This window comes from Paralichthys olivaceus, chromosome 3 (assembly GCF_024713975.1).
Source record: "Paralichthys olivaceus isolate ysfri-2021 chromosome 3, ASM2471397v2, whole genome shotgun sequence".
NCBI classification, from domain to species: Eukaryota; Metazoa; Chordata; class Actinopteri; order Pleuronectiformes; family Paralichthyidae; genus Paralichthys; species Paralichthys olivaceus.
This window is the reverse complement of record NC_091095.1, coordinates 21900146-21925351: the sequence shown is the minus strand read 5'-3', so window position 1 is coordinate 21925351 and position 25206 is coordinate 21900146. Positions and strand designations below refer to the sequence as shown.

Sequence of the window (25206 nt, the reverse complement as noted above, 5' to 3'; positions counted from 1 at the left end):
GTGTTTGTCCCAGAGTTTTGAAACTGCTAAGAATGCTGTGTCAGTTTCTCTAGTGTTGAGGACAATGAGTCAGCACTGAGGATATGGAATCAGACTCTCCATTCTAATGTTCTGCTCTCTCATAACTACTGATGTGAAGGCATTCTGAGTCTGACACACATTCAGGGTGAAAAACAGGAACCGAACCTGAGACTGTAGAATCAGTATTGTGTTTCAGTATCCATGGCTGCAGCTATTGATTGTTTGTATTGATAATTCTCTAAAAAGTATTTTTAAAGAGCACACTGTAGGGCTGGGCAATATTAGTTTTATTGGTGATGTGTCTGTCCTGAATTGGGTTCTTTATCTCACATAACCTGTAACCCCACATAGTAACGTACAGCACTACACAGAGCCCTATTTTTCAGTGTCAAATACAAATCATATACGATTCGATAACATCAAGTAAAATCACTGTTTGTATTCTAAATGAATGATTTACCAGAAAATGTTTTTATTCCCGCAATGCCAACTTGATAAATGGAAGTTTATGAGGCAATGTAACCTTAAAGGTTCAGTGTGTAAGATTTAGCTGGAAGGGATCTATTGGCAGAAATGTAGTATAATTATTAAGCTGTGACATGAAGCTTCACCACTAGATATCACTGAATTCTACACACTGAACCTTTAAAGATAGTTCACTGAAAAATGAAAATTCACTCATTATCTACTTACCACTATGCCGATGGAGGGGTGAGTGAAGTGTTTAAGTCCACAAAACACTTTTGTAGTATCAGGTGTTGTTTTTTTTTTACATTTGAAGACGTGGTCACCAGTTAGTCCAAATTTAAAACTTTAGAATGAGACATAGTCTCAGACAGCCTTATTTCCTCAGGCAAATTATTCCAGAACTTTGGGGCCCTGATGGCAAACAGTCTGCTCTCCATAGCTTTCAGTCTATCAGGAAGTGACAGCACACCCTTGCCCAAAAACCACAAGCTTTGTAGAGGTAGGTAGGGAATTAAAAGATCAGAGATACAGCCAGGGGCCAGGCCATGAAGAGATCAATACTAAAAAAAACCTGGAGCCGATACAAAAGCAATAAAACAGATGTGATGTGTCTTTGTTCTAGATAAAACCCTATAGCTGCTGAATTTTGTACAGACTGCAACCATTTCAGGGTTTTCTGAATAAGATTAAGATTCCTATTTTGGGTCCACACACAGCATGCAACATGCAAACATGGGGAAATTTGACCTCTGTATTTAACCCATCCGTGTGAACGGAGCACACACGGAACACACGGAATACAATCCACACAGTGACCACACACGGAACAGTGGGCAGCCATGAAGGCGCCCGGGGAGCAATTGGGGGGTTCGGTGCCCAGGAGATAAGACCAGAGATTTTACTGTTGTGATTCTGCTTGTGCCTGAGGACTTAAAGAACCTTTGTTGAAGCAGTTGTGGACTGTTTCATTTTGGTTTTTGATTCTGTTCAGATACCTTTTGCTACCTGCTGCGTCCAAAATCACTCACTAATCATTATATAGTCCACGACATAGTGAGTTCACCATTTTTTGGTGCCTTTCCAAATGTTTTTTTGACATTTTTTATTTCCTGTATACATAGTGCGCTCTTTGTTTCCTACAATGCATCATGGAAAGTAGTGGTCACATTATGTACCATCATGCATTGCACTTGCGACAGACATACTAGAGAAGCGAGGGCAGCAGGAACAGCCTGACCTGTCGCACAAATGGAAATATGAGCAGAGCATCACAGCACAAACTGTAGCAAACAAGTTTATTTTTATCATTCAACGTTTCTTACCTAAAGCTAATAATGCTAAGTGTAAAATAAACTTTATTTATTGTGGGATTTTCCACTGACTGACGTGCTAATCCTGCGACAATGATGTTATTTATGTCAGATACAACCCTTCATACACTTTCAATACCAAGAACTGCTTTTTGTCACAGAGGGGTCATGAAGGAGTTTTGATTTCAAATAGATATCGAATAAATTAGTAAAAAGTTAGTTGAATTTGCCTGTAAAAAGTGTGGCACCTCTGGGGATAAGTATGCTAGATGATGTATTGATGAGGTTATTAGCATGATCAGTGCATGAGATATATATATATATATATATATATATATGGAATCCAAGTGAGGGCACAGATACATGATTAAAACTGCCTTCTTAAAACTCTCCATGTAAACAATTTCAACTGTGTGCCCAGTGATGAACTGTGAATTTAAGATGGATTATATTCATGTGTGAGTCTCAGATGTTTAGTGCTCCTACAGCACTGAATTTTTTTCACATGAATAATAAAGTCAAATTTCACAGATATGTGAAAACAACAAACCTGTAATGGCAGCAGCACAAATAGATCTGCACGTTGGACTGAGATTGAGATAATTTAGATCTATTAGTCTACCAGCAATAAGATCTAATGTGGCAGTCAGCACAATACGGAGTCTGTCCAGTGTCGACTGATTGGACTGTAGCACTTTGGATGTGCTCCACTGCAGTTAGAGGGATATAAGAGACCAGCTCTCAGCCAAGCATCTGCACTGCTGCTAAATGGATATAAGAAGAGGATGTGATTGATTCTTGCTGGCCTCCCCATTTGCTTTTCTTCAATCCGCCTCATTAATATAATCACTGGGCAAAAGAAAAAAATCTGAAAAGCATTCACACCATCTATCAACCAAGTCAACCATGTCTAACCAGTCGTCTTCTCTATAAGTGATTAATGCTGGTATAATATGTCTCATGCTTCTAAAATGATGAATTGATTATTGAATGGATATGAAATTAGGTGGCTGTTTTCCAGTCATTTGTCAGTCACATACCATAACACGCCTCCATAATGATTCCTGGCATCTCACTATCATTTTTTCCACAGAGAAAAGCATCAGCTCTAATGGCTTGATACATTTACAGGGTCTAACATTGTAGGTACCAGATTAAAAGCAATTATCTAGTTGCTGCACGCTTTTTCAGTAAACACTTTTATGTCCTTTTTTTAGTTTAGCTCATTCTGCATGCAAATTGCTTGTTATCTTCCCATTAAGTATCCACTATAACAACATTGTGTGAACAGTAACACTTTGGGTTTTTTGCACAGGCATTGATAATGGTAATCAATATTAAGTGGGCTAAACAATGCTCAAAATAGTTTCTGGAAATGTGTCTATATGAGCATGGACTGTTGATTCTTATCACTAATTTCCCCAGGCTGAAACTTTTTCAATATGATACGATAACTTTTCAGTCATACAGGTGCCGTGTTTAGACACATGATGTGGATTATTTTGTACATAAACAGCAAACACAAGCAAAAAACAAACCCCCTTTTAAATTATTCTTTTTAAAAAGTCAGTGTTTATTGACAGGATGCAAATGACAGCCGACTGATGTTGTGAGCTCCCTGGTAACTTTATTAGCTACATTTGCCTAAACAAAATTATGTTAGCATTTGTGAATGTTGCGTGAGGAGCACTGCTACAACGGATAAACCTAATCCCTAATATTTCAGCAAATGAACATTATGATTGATCTGCATGACTTTCTTCTTTAAAATGCTCTGTGGTGCCATCTGCATGCTGGATTTGGATTGTCTATCATTGGTTTCTCATAATATGTACAAAAAGAAGAACAAAATCTTCAAAATCTCCGTGTGCCATTCCTTGCCTGTTTTTCTTGTGTCTCAACAAATTGCAGTGGACCCTCACTTACCATCAACATTCCACATGTTGTTGTTAGTGTTTATTTTGCCTACCTTCTTCTTCTTCTTCTTCTTCTTCTCTTTGAATTGAAGTCAGACTGGAAAACTTTATTATGCTGCCCAAATCAATCTTGCACCGTTCCCTTAACATCTCTACCAACGGTCATCACATTAGAGTTATTTTAATAATCATTGCTCCACTGTGATAGGTTTACAAAAATGGATGATGTCATTGTGTTTTTCCAATGGACCCCCAAATTTCTAAGAAGATTAGAAAATTGGTTTTGTCGTCATTTCGGTGAACCTGATTCATCAATCTGTTGGCTTAGCATCTTGTTTTGACAAAGCTATGATGAACCATAAATGTCAGTGCGCCTGTTGTTAGCTCTCAGATGACGGTCCTTCAAATGGAGAGGTTGACTTTCCCTTCACATTTTCAATTGATCTATTCTTTGTATCTCAGCTCTGAATTCTCTACATATAACATATTAAATGGGACATGAAAGTGTTTTGGGAACACGTAATGTTTACTCCAGCAGCAGCTCCGTAATTACATCTGAAGCTGATGCTACAGTTGACCCCCGGTCACCCTCATACACACTAATGAGCTCCATGGGGAGCAGTGACAGCCGTTGCAGAAACTACAACCACCAATCCCTCTGTTGTGTCTATTGAGAATCTGCATGCAGGAAGACGAGGCCTCTTGTCTCTCATTTATTTCCTTTTTTTTTCCTGTCTTGCAGTTGGAAAGACGTCTCTGATCACACGGTTCATGTATGACAGCTTTGACAACACATATCAGGTAAGTGCTACTGCAGGCACACAGCAAAGACTCAGTTTCTAATGACCATTATGTCACACTGTAGTGTACTGTATGTCTTTCATTTTTCATGCATAAAATAAGGAAATAAAAAGAAATAAATCAACAAATGCAAATAAGGCTCATAATAGTTAATGAGATAAATGCACAACAAATATATTGTGTGCTAGTGTGCGTACCTGTGTGTGTGAAACAAGGCAGTTAAAGGCAACATGGAGATTAAAACAGACACTTTGAACTGAACCACATCAGGAGTGGGCCCTAAGGCGATCCCTGTTTCTAAGCCTGTTCTCCAAAGCAGCCGAATCTCACTCGCCATCCTAAAAACAGAATATTGCTTATGCAGCTGCAGCAGTGCTCTTTGCAAGCATCTGCAGACACGCAAAAGACCCTTAAATTAAACCTGTGGCATTATGGCTTCATAAGCAAAAAGTTCTAAAGTAATAAAAAGGAATTTAAAATAAATCTTCCAAAGCTATTCTACCCTCCTTCTCATATTGTGTAGAGTGTGTAAATGTGTGTCTTTCAGTTCACTCGGGCTCTGTATCCAGGGAGTGTATATGCACAGTGTTATGAGCCTGTGTAATTTGTGAAAGAATTTAAGCAGTGAAACACTGTAATCACATCAGCACATAACAAGACAGGAGGAGAAGAAAATCTATCTTTTGCTTTGCTAAACTTCAGGTAAGAAATACAACTTAATTTGTTTAGTATTGTTGATTATTGTAATTATTTATCATTCAGTGATACTAATGCTGGTGTACTTAATACTAACCTAAATGCACATACTGTTTGAGGTCTCCTATTTCTAGCAGTTATGAATACACGTCAATTTTGCATCATATTCCGTGTATACACAAGACCTTAAATGACACAACCTCCCTCAAGATTACCTCAACATTAGCTGTGTCGTTATAATCACACTCCCTGATCACATATATCCCTGATATCAAACATATACAACCAAATATTTGTTTAAAATAAGATAAGATTTTGCAATCAAGTTCACATGGATTTACTAGATTGCTAGTCACGATTAGCTAACGCAATCCCTGGGTTAAATGGGGCAATGTTAGTCAATCACTAGTCAACTATCTAGAAAAGCTTTAAATGAAATGGCTTAACAAAGTCTTTAACTGGATTTATAAACAGCTGATGCAACAATTGAAAAAAATATACATTTTAAAGCAAATATAACATCCAAGTGTTTGAATTGAAAAATGCATCAACATTCATGTTTGCATTTATTAACCCTAGGGTTAAGACGTTCTGTGTGTGTGTGTGTGTGTGTGTGTGTGTGTGTGTGTGTGTGTGTGTGTGTGTGTGTGTGTGTGTGTGATAAGTGTATTTTTCAGTTAGTCCAACTTCTACAGAGTCTTGAGCACCACATGGAGAACAGAGAGGGGGATGGACATTGTTAGAAAATATTATTCAGCTTGTATTCAGTTAGTTCTTATTATTTTATTCGTGTTTCTACAAAGAACTATTTTCTTTGGCCTCACTACATCCTGCTAACACGTCTCCTTTGTTCAGTGTTCACACTGTAAGTACTCTGCTGTGTTGTAATGAGATTTGGATGGAACATTGTGTGTGGATTACATTTTCTGTGTTACCGCTGTGATGCAGTGCTTCACAGTTGCTGCTCCTTCGTCTTATGTCCCTATATTCATAAGTCATGTAAAACTACAGAGCCACACATCTCAGATTGACTGTAAGGACTTATGTCTTTTGTTTTACTTGAATCTCCATGATGCAAACTTTTTTTTCCACTGTTGGAAAAAAATGTTTATTTCTAAATGTCACCCTCACAAGTTGCTGTTGAATAGGTTGATATTTGGGCACAGTTGACAGTTGAGTTATAAGAACTGCTCCCTCAACATCTTAACCTATCAGAATCTAAATGTGGATAGTGGATATGGAAATTCATGGACCCTCGTTTACTAAATGTTGGGGAGCTAATAGAGTGAAGAGTTTTTTCAAGTTCCATTAAACAATTTCTGGACACAAATTGTCCCTCAATACTGTTGTTTTGAAATGGGAAATTGTTTTAAATTCATCACTCTATTTCAGAGGTTTTTCCCATGCAAAGTTACAACTTACATGGAGGGATGCAGAGTGACGAGGCATGATGCCAAGGTTATTGTAGTTTTGGAAATACCTAAATCTGGAAATTTTCATAGAAAATCATATACTCTTCCTGTGGGCTCTGTTACCATAATTCAGGTGCAATTAAACCCCTTCCTTCCATCCTTAGAATATCATTATTGAAAATATCCATTGTTGATAAATGGTCATAAATCATTGGATTTATTCAACACTTTTTAAAACGATGCACCTCTATACAGGCATGTGTGTACATTGCAGACAGGTACTTTTATCTGATGGGGGCCCACAGTGTCATCCAAACCACTGCTATATTTTAGTCTGGTATTATCCAATATATATTATGACTGTTGCGATATTTCTACATCTATAAATGAGACTTAATGTGACATGATCATTTCCTGCATCATTTTCAGAGATTGCACATTAGTAGCTACCATTAGCTGGAGTGAACGTGGCTTACTGCTGTCGCCTGTCTATCTCGTGTGTCTCGCTCCAAGGCCACAGCTCTCACTCCCAATCTGAATACAGTTGGATAAATTACAGCTGTGAAATCTAACAGCCATCACAGACAGCACTAAGTGCAGCCATTCTGTGGAGCATGTGGGGAACATTGTTTTCCAGACAAATGACCGTCTGCAGTGGCCTCATAGTGATGAGGCTCTCCTCGTCCTCACTTTATTCAGCCCTGTCCGCTCATTATAAGTGGGCAGGTAGCATTCTTGGCAGACAGATGCCAGACAGTTCTGCTTATTGAATATCTCCCCATATGCTGTTTAATGTCAGTCACTGCCCCACACTATTGTAATGGCCTGTACCTCAAATGGTTACAGCAGCGTGGGAGTAAAATGAAAATCAGATGGTTATTTTGTTTGTGTGTATAACAAAATAATTTAATGCCTCAATTTAACTCTGAGTCCACAATACAGCCTCTTCACCTTGTTATCTTTAGTGCATCATGATTTTATGTGCCATATCCTCTGCTTTCTTGCCAGAGCTCAGTCTCTCCTATGTGTGTGTTTGTGTGTTTTCATGCTGTGCCTATCTTCCCTTCGTCTTTTCAGTGACAGGCAGGGCTGCAAATGACGTTGCAGTCTTTTTCTAGCTCAACTCCTGAGACCTTTGAGAATTAATTAAAATGCTGTGTGCATTAACTCAGTCTGAGTGGTAATGCTCCTGCTCAGAGGGGAGGCTGGATTTGCCCAGCGAGGGTAGAAGGATGTTATGAATGTGAGTCTGCATGGAAAATGCAACTTTGAGAAGATTTATGAAGTCGTTCAGGCTTACGTATCATATGGTTCTGTTTTCATCCAAGTCCAGCTTTCAGATCTGAGCAGTTCACTGCTGCGAAGGAAGACTAGCAGTGTATTTAGTAGCAGAGGTTCATCAGAAAGATGAAACGGAGCATGGTGGTGGCTTTAGTCAGCAGGACGATGTGAGTGGGGCGAGCCCGATTTGCTGCCACTAAAGCAGCAGACTCCCATCAAGCAGCCACCCAGCCGAAGGAGACGCAGGCAGGCGGCCTCTCTGCCTGGCAGCACATGCTAAAGGGATCAGAGGCCTCCAGAGGCTGAGTGCTTCTGTCAGCTGTGGTGGAGCTGTCAGTCAGGCCTGGCCAACAGGCTGTGACTGCATCTGTCTGCTCTGCCCAAAGACTCAGATATTTAGTTTAGCTACTGGTGAATCTGATTGACCAAATATATGAAATTTCACACTCTGTGACAATTTGAAGCAGAGGATAACCCATTAAATGTGTAAAATGATGCTTGTGGAGCCATTTATTTCAGCCTAAGTTTTTATTGTACTACATTTAAGAATTTGCTAATTATTTTACACACAATTTGTCTGATATTTATAACCATATTTCAGCAAACAGGATAGAGCTAAAATTATTACTCTTCTGGAAAATGAATCAACTATTTTGATAATGAATAAACTGTTAGTGTTTTTTTTCCAGCACAAATACCACTCACTGGCTGTTTGCCTCTTTTTGTCCTTTTTAATTTGTTTCTTTAAGAGACAAAATAATTTATCAGAAATATTTTGTTTCAGTGACCCAATCTGCACCAGCTTTGGAAAATTAGTTTAATCTTAAATTAATGTTGTAATTACGGTAAATAAATCTACCCATACTGCTTTGTGACACGAATAATGTGAGTTAAATAGACTAATTATGAATGCATGGACACTCCCCATTACATTGGTTACAAATCCAGCGTTCTATAACTGCCGGCTGTCTGAAGGAGGAGCCGTGATCATACTCTGATCTATTTCCCCGTGCGCTGGTGGTTGACTTCAAATTAATCAGATTTGGTGTGTTCACAAACTGTGAGCAAACGCCAGTATGCTCGCTGTGCCTCAAGGTCTGTTGGTTTAACGGTGTCCCTGCCAGATGGAGGACCTTGAAAGTCCTGGTGGGAGAAATATTCATGCTCACTGCTTACATGAAAGCTGAAATACCCCAATGTAAATATTGTCAAAAACATTAAAAAATAAAGGCATGTGTTCTTTATTTAAGTTACATTTGATATCAAGATAAACATTTTGTGTGTGCAAACTATGAATTATCCTGTGTGTCATGACCTCTTCGGATTTCTATTTCTGAAGTAGGAAATCTCGTGGGGTTGCTGACTTGAGCCCAGTGGTTCGAAGAAGTGTAAACACTGAACTCACACGTAATCAAAAGGGCAAAGGAGCTGATCATCTGGTCCAATGTGATTGAAGGGCTACTGTTGCAAAAGTTGCAAAAATTGTAATGATGGTTATGGAAGCAATGTGTTACAACAGTATTGTGCACAGCTAGCAGATTAAAGATTGGGAGCTGTTAGCCTTAAAAGGTGGGCTTCGTTTTTCAGACACTTTTTCCTCAAAGATTTCTCCTTGAACTACGCTAGCTCGATAGTAACTCATATTTTGTTCTGGACTAATGCATCTGTCAATGGATCAAGAAGTTGCTAGTGGTGCCGAGTCCCACTGTTATCATCAGTTGTCAGTGGAGTAGCTCTAAAAACCCACTGTCTGCTACCTGCCCAATGATGGCTGACTGACAGTTAGTGACAGTTTGATCATTTCTAAATTGCTTGGTTAATATTGTTTGTCAATCATGGGGTTATATTATAATATATTTTTACACTCTAAAGGTTAATTAACATGATATGTTTGTTAAAAGTAACTGGGCCATCTGTGAATCCCAGTAATAATGTTTCTTCTCACCAGCAGCCTCCCAAATACTGTCTGTCATTATCTTACTTTGTTTTTGGCATCATTGTTTTTATTTATACATACTGTAGATTGTAACTGGTAAATCTATGTGTTCCTACATGAATGAACTGAGACAAACAACCATTTTTAAATCTAGTAGAAATGTCAAATCAGTTAAAAACCCTCAAATATGTTTAAAAGCGTTCTTTGCCCTTGTCACTGGAAGAATGAGAGTCACAGTCTGTCCTTTGACGATGTGTGCTGGTTAAAAATTGAAAAGAAACATTAATAATTTCTGGTGATCTAATTTGTTCATGTATAGCTGTCGGTGTAGGATTCTATATTTAAAACTGTGGTGAGAGAGAAAGAGAGCAAGAGCCCACAGCACGTCCGCCCTGAGAAAGTCTCCTGCAACATCTCTATGCTTTTAACCTCTTTCATGATTTTATATCAATAATCCAATTGTAAATCATCTAGTTTTAATGTTTTCTCAGCTGACACACATTTCTTTAATTTTACCTTTATTCTATAGGCTGTTGTTGTGTGTCAGTTTAGTGCTGTCAATCTTAAGCACACAGTGATTTTCTTGATCCAGTAAAGTCAGCCAAGTTAAATACTTTTACAGCAAATTCAGCCAGAATAAATTCTCACTTAATCTACCTGTCCATTTTCAGGCTGATTCAAGTGCAAAGTATATTTTTATTTCTAATACTATAATATCATGTGCAGCACTATAATGTGTTTATGTGAGCATGTATTTCAGCTCATCTGTGCTTGATCTGACTGAGTGGAAGGGAAGAGTATAAATGACATCCTGTCTCCATGCCGGTGACCACTGTGGTAGCTGTCATCACCAAGGAAACGAGTGCGTGATCAAGTTGCTGATACCCAGCTCTGTGGGCAGCAGACACCCTGCTGGACTGCTTAATATAGACAAAAACAACACGTACACCATTTTGCAAAAGAAAAAACAGGTGCAAACATATAAAATCTGTCTCGGTACAAGTCATTTTCTGAAAGGTTTCAGAATAAGTGGCAGTGGGAGGCCTGTAGTCTACAGACAGGTCATTACCTGTCCACCCGGCACACCTATCAGTGTGGGATCCAGCTGGGGAGCGCTGGAGTCTGCAAGCAAGGGTCACATAGGTGTAACTGTACAGCTGGGTAGTGAAGCACAGTCCCAGGTCACTCCCACACAAGCTGCGTCATACTCTTTACACACACACACACACACACACACATACACCAAACATCTGAATGTACCACATGAAAGGGTCACAAACCACATCTGTATTAGCCAGCTGTCGTTAAAATCTCCCATTCAAACTTCTTCTGATATCATGGCAAGCAGTAAAGATAAAAGCTGTGGGCTTGTCAGCGGAAAGTAAACATCCTTAAAAGAGGGAACACAGTGCTGTCTTCCTCTTGACACAATAAGGAAATGAATACATAATAAATAGATAATGTGGAACGGTACAAGCCTTTATTTTAAGTGGGTTTTTTTCAGTTGAAAAACAAAACACACAAACTTAAACAATATAGTCATTCAAAAAACAAAATCACTGACAGACTCCAACCCAGTCCAGGTTAAAATGATGATTGTTTAAAAGTATTAGTAAAGTATTTCTAACCATATGCATATGGCCAAACCCAATATCACAAGAATTAATTTATCATGTTTCTATTTATCATTTATTATTAAAGGGTCTTTTAAAAAAAAAAAAAAAAATTGTATCACACGCTTTCAATTGATTCTCAACATGGTTCCATAGATTCACCTTTTTATTGAAATAATTTTCAAATGCAAGTCCTTGCCCTACATTCTCGAAGTTTATATTTACCGTCTCATTTAGAATATTACCTGGTCCCAGTTTTTTATGCACTTTATAGATAATTTGTCCTATTTTATGATCAACTTAATCATTAAGTTTAAATATCTGTAAGTTTGTGAAGCAGGCCATTAGTTTGTTATTTGACAGACTCTTATTGCTCTGTTTTTGTAATATGAAAACTGGATTTGTACAAGTTCTGTATGTTTTTCCTATATTTAAACAATTGGTGATTTATATTTACCAATGAAATATATAATGACCAATATAAAACATTACTTGTGTGTTGATATAACATCTTTAGTCATGTGTAGTATTGATCTTTGATATATTAGATTTTTCCATGATTGATGTGTATTTTCCAGTATTATTTGTGATCAGATATAACACCCACACACTCTTTCTAGCTCAGAGTTCAAACAGTTCACATTAAGCTTCACTAATATTGGTGCGCTAGTTTCCATTGTGTTGCATTCATTATATATTTATTACCCCCACACATAAGAGATGGCAATGAACTGAATAACCTGATTTTACTGTAACCTGTCCTCTTTGACATTTCTATCATTACTCTCCAATATTTGTTAACAATTGTTTTCTTCACGTAGTGTTTACAGTGATATTGATCCATTGATATCTTCTTCCTCTAAACCAGGCCACAATTGGAATTGACTTCCTATCGAAAACCATGTACTTGGAAGATCGAACGGTAAGAACTTCAGCTGTACCATGTCATGACAAATAATGTGTGTGTGTCATCACTGCAATAACTCAAGCAGATACCGTAGCATTGTTCATGTTCACAGTGATGTCTTTGCATTCATATGTGCTGTGTAATTCTGTGCGGAGGGAGCCAACTGTTCCCAGGCTCTGTGACTATCTGAATAATCTCAGCCTCTTCAGCTTTCTCTCTCTGAACCCCAGGTGAGGTTGCAGCTCTGGGACACTGCAGGACAAGAGCGCTTCAGGAGCCTCATTCCCAGTTATATACGGGACTCCACTGTGGCTGTGGTGGTCTACGACATCACAAGTCAGTGTCCCTCAAGAAGTCCGCTAAACTTACACACTCAGTCTGTTGTACCTTTAAATAGTCTTGTTTCATTTTATATTTTACTGCCAACATGGATGGACAGAGCTAATCTCCCGCTCACTGGAAGGATTCTTTGGGGGAAAACAAAAACTTCACAGTCACCAATTATGAAAGAGAGTGACAGATGGAGTCCCTGAGAAAGGAGATCTGTGCTGAGATTTTTACAAATATCAAATTTCATTTTAATGTTTCCCAGATTACATCCTCTGAGCAATGAGATGAGACGCATTACATTAACCTCCCACCCTAGCAAATTATCCTTAGAAACAGTAGCTGTGACTGAAGGGGAATATAGATAACAAAATTGTGTTAGTTAAAATCCAATTTTAAATTCCTCTCTCTGTCCAACGAGAGAAAGAACCACCTTGGTGGTTTTCTTCAAAGAGAAAACCAAGGGCATTTGAAGGGTCATTGCTCTGCAACTTACTTTTCACCAATTTCCGTCTCGTTTTGGTGTAGTTTGCTTGTGGTTTGAAATTGAATGACTCTGTTCATTGCCCTTTTTCCACATAAAACAGTTTTTTGTCCATCCTGAATAAATCATGTAGCAATCATCTGTATAAATTACAAAAATAGCACATTTAAAAAATGTCTTTGCGATAGATAATAAAAAGCAAAGACTAAGACTCTTATTGTTATGTCTGCTCACAGGAGATTCTTTCTAATCTAAAGAAAAAAAATATTGGTTACCATCCACCACAAACATTTATCTTTACACCTTAAAATGTTGGGTTTGTCTCTATAGATTAAAGGATACAACCCTTAGTCTTCATGCCAGTGAGGCCGCAATGAGCATGACAAGGTCATAGGGTTATTAAGAACTTCAACATGCTACAGAGCTGCAGTGTGTGGATTGATTGCGTAATGGCAGTACTGCCTGCATCACACAGTCCCATCTGTCCATGAGTTACTACCTTAAGATCATGACATGTGCCAGGACTTTTCTGCCTTATCTTCATCTTGCATTCATTTTTTCTATCATGTATGTAATGAGTTCAATTTTTTTTTTTTATCTGTCAGTGGATTTCACATTATTTCTCTGCAGCTGATTTAAAAACACCAAGCACTAATACAAATCCAGATGAAATGTTTTTTCTTTCAGCATGTTGAATGTCTTTAATGTGACTCTTGTTTCTTGCCTTTCTCAACAGACGTTAACTCATTCCGGCAGACGTCAAAATGGATTGACGATGTCAGGACAGAGAGAGGAAGTGATGTCATCATTATGTTGGTCGGCAATAAAACAGATCTGGCAGATAAGAGGTGTGTGGTTACAACTGAGCCTGTTTCCTCAGTAATTATATCATTTTCCTCTTTTATTCAGCATTTCATTTTATGTCTTGACACCATGGCAACCATGATGCAAAGTGTCTGTAGCAACAAACACCAAGCATGATTAAGAACATGAGACTGTCTGCACAGCTTGTCCCTGCAGAGATGATGGTTTGTTAAGGAGTTGGAGCTTTTTGCTCATTTCCTTCAGTGTAGAATCAGACAACTTCCTTTTCCTACGTTCTCAACTGGTTATTTAGCTCATAATATTTATGTAACCATGCATAAATTATACACACATTTTTGTGACAAGCATTACTTAGCATTGTTAGCATGTAGAAGCTATACTGAAGAAATTCCGATAAGAATACACAAAGATCCAACATGTAACTGAGTGAAGAGGGAAAACAGGAAAACTGCTGATGATGGCAGTTTCCAGGCTGCATCCCACTGAAACTGTCAAAATCAAATTCACAGCTGCCTCAACAGCAGACAGAAGACCAAAGTTCCAGTGTCAGAGAACAGACAGATCGTATACATACAGTACCAGCTGGACATGGTCATGCAAAGATATGCAGATACAGAATAAAAACTTAACAATATAATGAATGCTTACAAAAGCCTAAAAGTAAGTATTGTCTAAATTTATTTTACATTGGTATTATTATTAATAAACTGCCGAACATAGTGGTGTGCTATTTTAAATTAAGGCCACTGTCAGAAAAGTTATTAAAATGATGAACCTTTCCCCTTTAATTTATGGTCAATTTATTTTTACTGCCATTTAGTTGGGTCTTAATAAGGAACTGGAAGTTAAAGCCCAGTGAATGTTCTATGATGAAGAAGCAAATTCCTGCAATAACCTTAGCATCATCTCCTAACCTGCTTCTTACAAAAAGTAAATCAGTCTTACTGCTGTTCAAATCAGTGCAGACAAATTAAATAGGGATTTTACTGCTTTTTTTTCCCAGTGCTCCATTTTCCTGCTGCATTATCATGAGCAATCATTCTGAATCTCATAAATAATGTTTTCAACCTTTTTTTCATTTGTTATAAAGAAATGAAGGTGAATCATAGTGACACCCTCATGCAGATGTGTTCAGACCTGACAGAGAATGTCTCACAGGAGGTGATGAAGGTTAGACTAGGGGTTCTGTTGTGTATACTCACTGAATAGAAATCCTCACCAATTGGAAGAGAATAAGTCCATGCATGGACATTACAAAGCAGACACGGAATACTCAGGGGTCAAAGCAAAAATGCATTCACACTGATAAAAAAACTATAAATAAAAGCAAGAAAACACGACTATCTCAAACCAGTAATTACCAAAAAAGAATAGGAACAATAAAAAGAAGACGACATTACATAAAAGCAAATAAATACAATAAAAGCAATAAAACATAAAAGTTAATAAGATGAAACGATGACACAGGAAAGGACTGAGCACATGATTTGTAAAGAAGTGTCTGACATGGAAAGGGGGGGGTAATTTCCTGTGTGAAAGGGAGCATTTTAAACAACTACAACCCAACGTTTGACCTTAAGAGGTTAATATTCACATACACTAATAATAATACAGTGTCCGTGTAATTAATACTGCTCTGATGAGGCTTATGTTAAACCTGCATAAAGGGATTTTTGGCCACCTGGGGGCACTGCAACAGGTTGTAATCACAACACTGACACATGCAGGCAGTTGCATATTTACATCCTGCAGACCCAGAGCAACATTAATGCTTATTTAAAATTGCGTGTTTAGATTGCATGACATCACCAGACCAGGGCACATTTGTAAATGGCTCTGTAACCTCTCAGATCATTTTCGATTTTCAAAGGGCCGTTATCAAAGGTTCCAGACCAAAATGCCCCTGGAGGCAATTAGATTGACCTACACAAGCACTCAGGGCCAAGAACTGTGACGAAGCACAGAGCAACAGAAAAATGTCTGGAAGACCTTCACCTGCAGTTGTTTGTTCTTTGAGAGAAAATACACAGACAAGTTTGTTTGACACTGTCACAGTATCAGATTCAACAGATGAGTCCACATCAGCAGCCACCTCTTGGTTGTAAACAAAATGTTTCAGCAGCGCTCCTCTGTCAGTCATTGTATCAGTTTGGATAAATGGTTTTCATTGGCTCAACTTGTTTCAGGACACATGGAGATCTGTGCGAAAGGGAGGGAGGCCAGACCCATCTGTGAGAGGGAATAAATATGAGCTCACGTTTGCTCTGGTTTTCATCCTAGTTTTCAGTCACCTGGCAAATGTTAGTCCAATACTCACTTTCTTCTTAGCTTTTTTTTTTGGTCTACAATAATTACTGAGGGACATTTCCAGCTCTTAAGCTGCACAATAATCCCCAGCTACTTGCTAACTGTGTCTGTCAGCTGTTTGGTGCTGGGTCATGCACAGGTTGCTGCTGCCTCTGGAGAAGATTTTCCTCAGAGCAGTGAGAGTGAACCAGAACAGTCAGATTGCAGGCTGCAAAACCAAAACAGTAAGCTGAGAGATGCTAAATTGCTCCGTGGAGCTGAGGGGAACTGCGTCAGGTGATAAATAAAAGGGTTGTCCACTAACCAGAAGGTCAGTGGTTCGATTGCTCCTCCAGTCTGCTTTCCAAAGTGTCCTTGGGCAAAATACTAAATACCAAAATTGCCCCCTATATATATATATATATATATATATATATATATATATATATTTAAATGATAATGAACAGCTTGTGAATTGAAAGAATAGTCAAGGTTCCGTAAGTGAGCAGCGGAAAAAAAAGTCTTTGTAAACTCTGTTGTGCTTCTTCATTACCTCTGTGAGGTGATATTTTCATCTGCTTTTGATTATTTGTCTGTTAGTTAGCATTACTACACTTGCCTGAAGGATGGGGTATGGGTCATGGAAATGTGAATCAGAGGACAGAGGAGTTTTATATTACTTTCTGGTGTTTTTGATATTTTCACAGAGGAAAATTCATGGCTCAAGATAAAAAAACAGGCATATTTAGGGGATCTGTAAGTTTGTCAATTTGGTGTTGCTTGATTGAATTTAAAGGAACTGGGTTTCTCGGAAATGCTTTGCTAGCGTGCATGAATGTTGCTAGGATGCCATATATTGCAGACTCATTATGCAATTTTCAACTGCCTGTCTGACGATGAATAGGCCTCGGTGTTGTTTCAAGTCGGGACTCAGACGCATGCATCCAGAAATAGCCACAGAGGCGCTGGTGGAAGTCTGTCATGGTGTTATTATGTAAATACATCTCCTGTGCAGTGTTTTCTCTTCTCACTAAACAAACTTCTCTTCCTGTCTCAGAATAACTGAATTTCTTTCTTCGGTGCTTTGATACAAAGAGCTATGTTATTTAAGACGAGGAGGATCAGTTAAATAAAATGTTTCTGTGTTTGCATTGAAGCAGCATGTGTAACTCATCAAAGTTACTGTGTAAAGAAGTGGTATTTTTGCATAAGTATAGAGCTGAGATTCCTTTTGTGTTGAGAGAAACAAAGACGACAGAGCTGTTACGTCATGTTTTTCTCCAGAAGAATAGTGGCGAGTTGATTTAAGTCTGTCGTCTTAACGAACCTGCCGGCTGTGTGGCCTCTGGAGTCAGCAGGACTGCAGTGATTCCTCTGTTTGTATTATTGGACACCTGAGGCAGTCTCCGTTTCACAGCCAGAGCCAAACAATCACTGCCAGATTCATTCAAATGTAATGCAAATTGGCTGTTATTAATTTCTCGCAGGACAATGTAATTAATCACTCTCATTCACTAGCTAATTAGCTCTGGTGTGTTCACACTATAGCCTAGAATAACAGGAGCTTTAGCTACAAATAGTGCGAATCCTGTGTAGCATCTTCTCGTCTTTGTTGAATATTAATATGAGGAAATAAGCCTCTGTTTTGTGCCGTCATATAGTAAACGGTGTATAATTACCTCTAACACATAAATATGCTGTGGCTTGATGATAACTCTCCTCTATTCACAGGCAAATCACAATTGAGGAAGGTGAACAGAGGGCTAAAGAGCTGAGCGTCATGTTCATAGAGACGAGCGCCAAGACGGGTTACAACGTCAAACAGGTGAGTGAGTTCAGAGTTTGGTTCCTATAAAGAATTACAGGTCGCAGGTTCATTGATTAGATTATGTGAAGTGAAACTGCAATTTGCTCAAATTCTTAGCTGCATTTATCTGCATATTAATGAACAAAAAAGATTGTCAGTACAAAACAAGAAGAGTTCCAGAGGTACAAACACTTTTTTACAAATACTTTGTTTCTCTGCGTACTTAAGTACTTTTACTCCCTACATTGCTACTCCTTACATTTTTTAAACAGGCTTGTTACTTTCATTGTAGTCCATGTGAGGAGAATTGTTTATTTTGTATCATCGAGCACCACCTTCCCAAAATCAAGACAGATTTCAATCTAAATGGACAGAAAAGACAATCCCTTGCATTTATATATCGGTGCATATCACGCACAGCATACATAACGCTGCATAACAAGATGTAACAGGAGAGGTTGACTCAATTGCAGAGACGAGGTGCGGCGCATATGTCCGTGATGAGGAGCAACAAAATGGAGGAAAGGGTCAAATCAGCTAACATTGTCGACAAAGTCAATGTCCGCGGCGAAGGAGAGCAACAAAAAATTCCCCATCCCTCGCTCTATTCAAATTAATAATACATTAAAGGAAACCCATTTCGTTCTGAACATTTCTTTATGCTCACTTATCTTTTCTTTCTTTAACACTCTTTGTTTTTTTATTTTAATGTTTTATATTTTATTTGACATAAGAGTGGTTTAATTTAAATAGTCTTCAAGCTACGTTGATGTGACATGAGTCTCCATTTGCTTTGCACAAGTACAGCTGGTAGAAATGGCCTCTAGATGAAAACGTTTTACTTTTATACTCATACTCTAATATTTTTACTTAAGCAAAGAGGTTGAATCAGTGCTTATACTTTTATACAAGTCATTTTTAACACAAGTACCTGTGTGTACACCTCTGCAGCGTTGTCTCTATTAGCACATATTTGATTTTGTTTGGATTTGATCGGTTGTTGACCTCTTTAACATCTGTCCACATCCTCTACAGTTACTAAGGATTTGAGACAGTTTAAATCTGCCCTGTGGAGTTTTATATTTACATCCACTCTCACCACATCATATTGAATGTATTCTCTTTCTCATCCAAAATCGTTATATGCCTTGGCGCTTCTTCTTCCTCTGGCTTTCTAAATACATGATTACGGTTTTGGCACTTTACCACCACCAGCTGTGGATTAGCCGTACAGCATGAAGCTGGCAGCAGCGATATGTACCTTATCTAAGTTCTCGTGTGTATGTGTGTGTTGGAGATACAAACAGTCTCTCGTGGAAACATTGCTCCACATCAATCCGAGTGGTCAAAACTCCACAGGAAACCTTTTAAGTGCCTGTTGTTTTTCATACTAAATATGACTATTAAATGTGCAGGGAAATAAAACAGGGAGAGCAGTATTGTCCTCATTACTGCTTCCTGCTGACACGACCAGCACATCACCAAGACTGAGCCGTGCATGTAATAATTCAGTCACAGTAATGATTAGAGAGAAGTGGGGGTTGGTTCAGCAACACTGATTTGTCTCTAAACAGATGTTTGTTGTTAAAAACAACGTCTGTCTGTTCAGTTAATAGAAAGTACACTGCGACGAAGGCGAACTGTATTGTGTCTGTCAGTGAATGGCGTTGCTGGCAGTCGTCTCTCCTTCTCACCCCATCTCAGCAGAGACAGAGGAGGCTATTCTTCACCTTTGTTCAGGACAGAGACAAACATGGTGCTGCGAGTGTGAAACATCCGAAACAAAGGTCACAGTCCTGCGACCAATGGCTGTTGTTTTTGTCATCTCTGCCCACTGAGATACTGTTTCAGCAAATTCAAGCTTTAAGGCACCAACTCAATCATCATTTAGATAAAAAATTTTATGATTAATCAACTAAAATATTAGATGGACTTAGATGGAGTGCTGCAGCTTGTATGACCGTGCAAAACTGAACAGCTGTGAACTGACACATTGGTCTGATATACAGTCATAGTCATAATATGTAGATATTATTTTTTAAGTCACATTCTTATAATGTGGCTATGCAGCACAGACTTTAAAAATCAGTATAATCTTATAGCTGCATTATGACATTGACAACCTACATAACTGATATCCCAATAAAATGAATAGTAAGAACTGGCTGAATTAGGAGTAACTCAAACCACTATACCATGCACTGTACTATACTTGTACTTGTTTAGAAATATATAAACGTTCAGCAGTAATACAAAACAGTAATTTTACTCTTAATTTTAAATCAGTAGATATTATCACTGTTCAGTGACTAAGTTAATCAAGGGGCTGATTATTGGACAACTAAGACAAAGTCACTCTTCATATTGTGTGTTCCTGATTTAAACTAATGAAGTGTCCTTGTGTTTCTTTGTCTGCAGCTGTTTCGTCGCGTGGCAGCTGCTCTACCAGGGATGGAAAGTATGCAGGAGACGAGCAAAGAAGGCAGTATCCTTTGATCGGTTTGCATATCATGAAAATTATACTCAAATCTAAACTCACCCATCCTGACATGATAGCATCAGTCACTGCCAGCTTCTCAATTAGACATTTCCAGCTCTGAACTCTGTATAGTGACACCTATTTAAATATGTGTCGCCTACCTGTCCAATTAAGTTTTTCACTGTGACAATGCCGCAGCTTGACGAGTGCAGGGAGGGGGGGGGTTAGTCAGACAGTAGGTGGCTGCAGTTGTCTGTGGTTAAACCAGTGACAGGAGCCCCAGCATCAGTCAACCGGTGGAACTCTCCTCACTGGCACCTCATATCTGCTGCTGCTGTCACCGCTCCACCTGTGGAGGATGTGTTGGAGGCTGCAGCACTTTTTCACTGTGACAAAACAAAATCCTAACATTACTCATTTAGGAAGTAGGGTTTTTTCATTACTGCAGAATAATTGAAATATCACACATTTGCTGACTATATTAACTTGGATAGCAACATTCTGATATAAACCCAAATAAGACAATAGTCTGAAGACACCATGTTGTAAACAGCTTTTTCTGAAGATATCTGCTAATTACAGAAATCTCTGTCTGTCTGTGACTCACACGTCTCCAGAAGCGTTTCTCTCCTAGGCTTCTCACTTGGCATGTGTAGTGTTAAGGGCTTAGGGAAGTGCAGTGTCGAGTTTGGTGCGATTTGTGCGAGCAATACGTTCAATATTCACAAACTTAGAATACACAGGCGACCAGCGCTCTGTAGTCGTGGCTGTTGGGACTCATTAACTCAAGTGATGTTGTCGATCACAACAACAGTGCGATTACAACAACGCGGTTCTGCGTACTGAGTCGAGCTTCACTGAACTGTGAATAAACAGGTGAACAGCTCTTTGTGCAGCAGCAGCGGTGGTGCAGCGTCAGAGCTCTGTGGACTGAGTCCTGCAGCAGGTCTGTACTTGCTGCAGCTTAGTTACTGCAGGTCACATTTACAGTTTCAGAGTGAAAGCTGCAACCAGCATCACCCCAGGCCGATCAAACATTCCACTACCAACAAGCAGGTTTAGATCAGACAGTGCACTAGTCAAAATAATGTCCTAATAAGTATAGGGACAATATCTTGAATATTTCTGTCCATGTAAATGTTGTTGTAGAGAGCGGCTTAGAAACGTTTTAAAGTCCAGTGAGTCACCAGAGTGCAGTATTCATTTATTGTTCCATCTATGGAGGGATCTGCTCGGTATTCCCTATGGAGTCATTCAAAATGCAGAAATGCATGTGTTTATATGTGATGTCAAAGAAGATGAATGCAGCTGCTGATGCAGATTTAATCTGTAATTTTCATCAGTATCTACAGAGCCGTCAGGTTGTCTGGACTCCTCGTGCTGCTCTGTGATTTCTACATCTGATAATATATTCTGTGTTGGTCACAATCAGCCTTCATTCTTTTCATAGATAAGAGATAAGAAATGTTCCTGAAATAAACAGTAACATAGTGAATTCGAAATGGAACAAAACCCTATATTCTGCTCTTGTCTTGCAGCCCACAATTCATTGTCTGTAATCTGTGCATTTAAAACAATTAAGTTGATTTAAGACTCTTTCAATGACCAACCAAGATAAAAGCATAATCACTGATCATGTTTATCACCTCACTTCCCCACTGAGTTACTCAACCAAGAAATATTTACGACTCCACTATATCACTGCCATTCTCTTCTTTGATAAAAGCCCAAACAATCATTGCAGCCAATCAGATATGATGCCTTAAGGTTATACAAGCTGGCAACCATTAGTTCAAATGATGCAGTCTCATTAATGGATAGGTTGTGTTTTTTTTTTTTTTAAAGACTGCCTTTTAACAATACGAGCCGGCCCATATGAACATTTTGCTGGCTATAATCAGTCCTCCTGTTCTAACAGGCCCCTCTCTAACACAGCCTTCATTGTGTGTAAAAGCTCATCTGAAGCTTGAGTTAGACTTTTTAGTGTGACCCTACATGTTTTTCCCTGGTCACTGTCTTTGAGTTGAGCGGTGCTGGAGAAATAGAAACACAGAAGGTCTTTAATCCACTTATTTTGTCTGTGTAATGAGCTAAAGTAGAAACCGGTTATGGTTCTTTATTTTTCCTCTGTCAATGGCGTCATATCCCCTTTCTACATAAGTCAGAGTTGTAATTGCCTGCTTGAACAGTCCAAATTGACTTATTATAAATGTTTAGGTTTTTAGTCGTTCTTTGGTTTTTCATTTCTCAGAGAAACAAATTCAATAATTATAAGCAGCACCTAAACCCAGCCCCTCCGAGAAACCTTCCAAAAAGCAGCATTGAAACAGTTTTTAGCTGCTTTAAGTTTTCACCAGACCTAGAATCACCAGGTCCATTTTAAGAGGAGTGTACCTCTGTGAATAATGAACACTGAAAGAAAGGACTGAAGTCAGAGCAGTGGTGGTGCAGACGATTATATGCTTAATCACGATGTCACTAAACTCAGAGTTAGAGATCCCTAGTGGCAGAAATTGACAAACTGTGCGTTCAGGGTAAAGAGGAATGATTACAGCAACAGAAACCTGCAAAAGACCCTGTTTTTATATGAACACCTGTTGTTTTAAGACGTGAAAATGTAATCCCATCTTTCAACATAAGCCGTTTTGTATCTTCAGATCCTGGTTGACGTTTCCATTTACAAGGTATGAACCAGCAGCTGAAATAAAACCCGTTACAGACATATCAAGACGTGTCACCTGACAGACAGAGTGGAGGAGGCTCTGTTGTCAGTGCCTGTAATGTCCCTCACCTTTAGCATTATCCCCTCCTTTAAACATCACATTGAGCTTTATCAAATAATTTTGCAACTGTCTAATACAACATTATTCTAGTCTTAGACATGTTGCCTGCTGCAACTGAAACATAGTCTATGAATAATTCTCTTGTGTTTTTTTGTACAGGCAATAAATCAGCAGCATTTCATGTTGTAGCTGTTTGTCCTCTGACAGCAGCAGTCTTTCATATCCTCAATACACAAAGCAGGGAACCATCTCTATGGTAACTGTGGGTGAATTATGAAATTGCATTTGATTTTAACCGTGTGCTTACAGCACTGTCACTTCTGCCTGCCTCACAGGGCGTCCTGATTAACACTGCAGCATTAAACTGCTCTAACTTCAACATAAATCGCATGCTGACCCTGGTGTGGTGAAGACATGTCTATGTTAACGTTTATACGTTACTCATCACACTGAGACTAGTCCATCCTTTGTACGGCCCCAATAATAAACTCAGACACCTCGGAGCTGTTTCAATGAACCTCGTCAATTGTTTGTTGCAATCGAGCCACATTTCCTAGTTTTTATGCATCACTCAAGTTGAGCCAATTACCTTTATTTCTCATCTTTTATTTTTTATTTGTCCTAATGAGGTGTAATGGAGGTGGGAGTAGCCTTGTGAGGTGGTGGATGGCAGGTGGTGGCAGTTCCTCAGGAGCTCTGTGCCTCTGCTGACCCTGTCACATAATGGAGACCTTCCTCTGTCGTTATTGAACTGTGAACAGTATTGATCCCACTGGGAGAAGAGATAAATAGGTTTAGTCTCTGATACACACGTCCATTTTATGTGGCCGAGTAAGTGTATCATCACATGCAGGATGCCTATTAATATAAGGCAAAGGGACTGCTGAGGAAAAAGTTGTAAAAAGTTAATTAATGCACATTGACCCTTTTGTCCCATATGTTCACATGTCTTAAAACAACTGTCAGGTGCCCATACAAACCCTGAAGCAGGTTTTGGTTGCTCGAATCAGTCCTCTTCACAAGAAATGCATAGTTTATAATGTTCTGCCACTAGGGGGCTCTCACTCAAATAGAAAACAAAACACTGAGTTTGGTTACATTGTGAGGTAGTGCAGTCATCTTTTGTTCATTGTTCATTACTCTCAGGTCTCACACACTGATAGAAAAGCATTCAAAGACACAACCTTTATAAAAGTTGAGGAAATTCAACACATAAAGAACAGAGTTTTAACAGCACAACTGTGTGTTTCCCTCAGAGAATATGTCCTTGGTTTGTGAATTTGAAAATATATTTAAACACTGTTCATGATGGACACTTTGTTCTGCGTTTTTTAATTGGCAGGTTTAAATTAGAGACAGACGGGGTCTCACTGATTTAAGGTGGGTGTCGGGGCCTATGGGAGAGTCCTCTGCTTTCTATCGGAGAACAATTTTCAGCTTGGTCACTGTACATTATCACCACTGCAGCTCTGCAGCCGGAGAGAGGGAAGAGGGTGTTTGACCCAGATCATGTGCTGGCTTCAGTCATGTTAATAAGAGAGAGACAGAAAGTCAAACAAATCACACTAGAAAAGGCCCCGTCCTCGATTGTTTTATTGAATTATGTTTTATATTCAGCTTTAATTAGTTTGCCATGCTGATTCAATCTACATCTCTTCCATGCAAACCTATATGGTTTTGTTTATGTCGTCTTAAGTGAGATTGACACTGGGATAGTAGATCTGTTGTGTTGTGGTTGAGCAGTTAAAGCTACACTTGACAAGTCAGCATGTTTTCACTAGAAGTCATAAAATATACAGTGGCTTCAACAGAGAACATTGCGGTTTTCCCCAAACTGAGTCACATTAGAATCAC

At 38.8% G+C, this 25206-nt stretch overlaps 1 protein-coding gene across 2 annotated transcripts in view; it reads left to right on the top strand.

The window, feature by feature from the left end:
• Positions 1 to 25206, top strand: part of rab6ba (RAB6B, member RAS oncogene family a) — a 45415-nt gene that overhangs the window by 16162 nt on the left and 4047 nt on the right. The window contains exons 2-7 of one of the 2 annotated variants that reach the window (XM_020081430.2): positions 4458 to 4516; positions 12323 to 12376; positions 12592 to 12697; positions 13909 to 14020; positions 18015 to 18108; positions 20509 to 20575. In XM_020081430.2, the coding sequence (XP_019936989.1) occupies positions 4458 to 4516; positions 12323 to 12376; positions 12592 to 12697; positions 13909 to 14020; positions 18015 to 18108; positions 20509 to 20575 (492 nt within the window). Of the gene's footprint in view, positions 1 to 4457; positions 4517 to 12322; positions 12377 to 12570; positions 12698 to 13908; positions 14021 to 18014; positions 18109 to 20508; positions 20576 to 25206 lie in introns of both variants that reach the window. The other variant, XM_020081429.2, reaches the window with a different exon arrangement.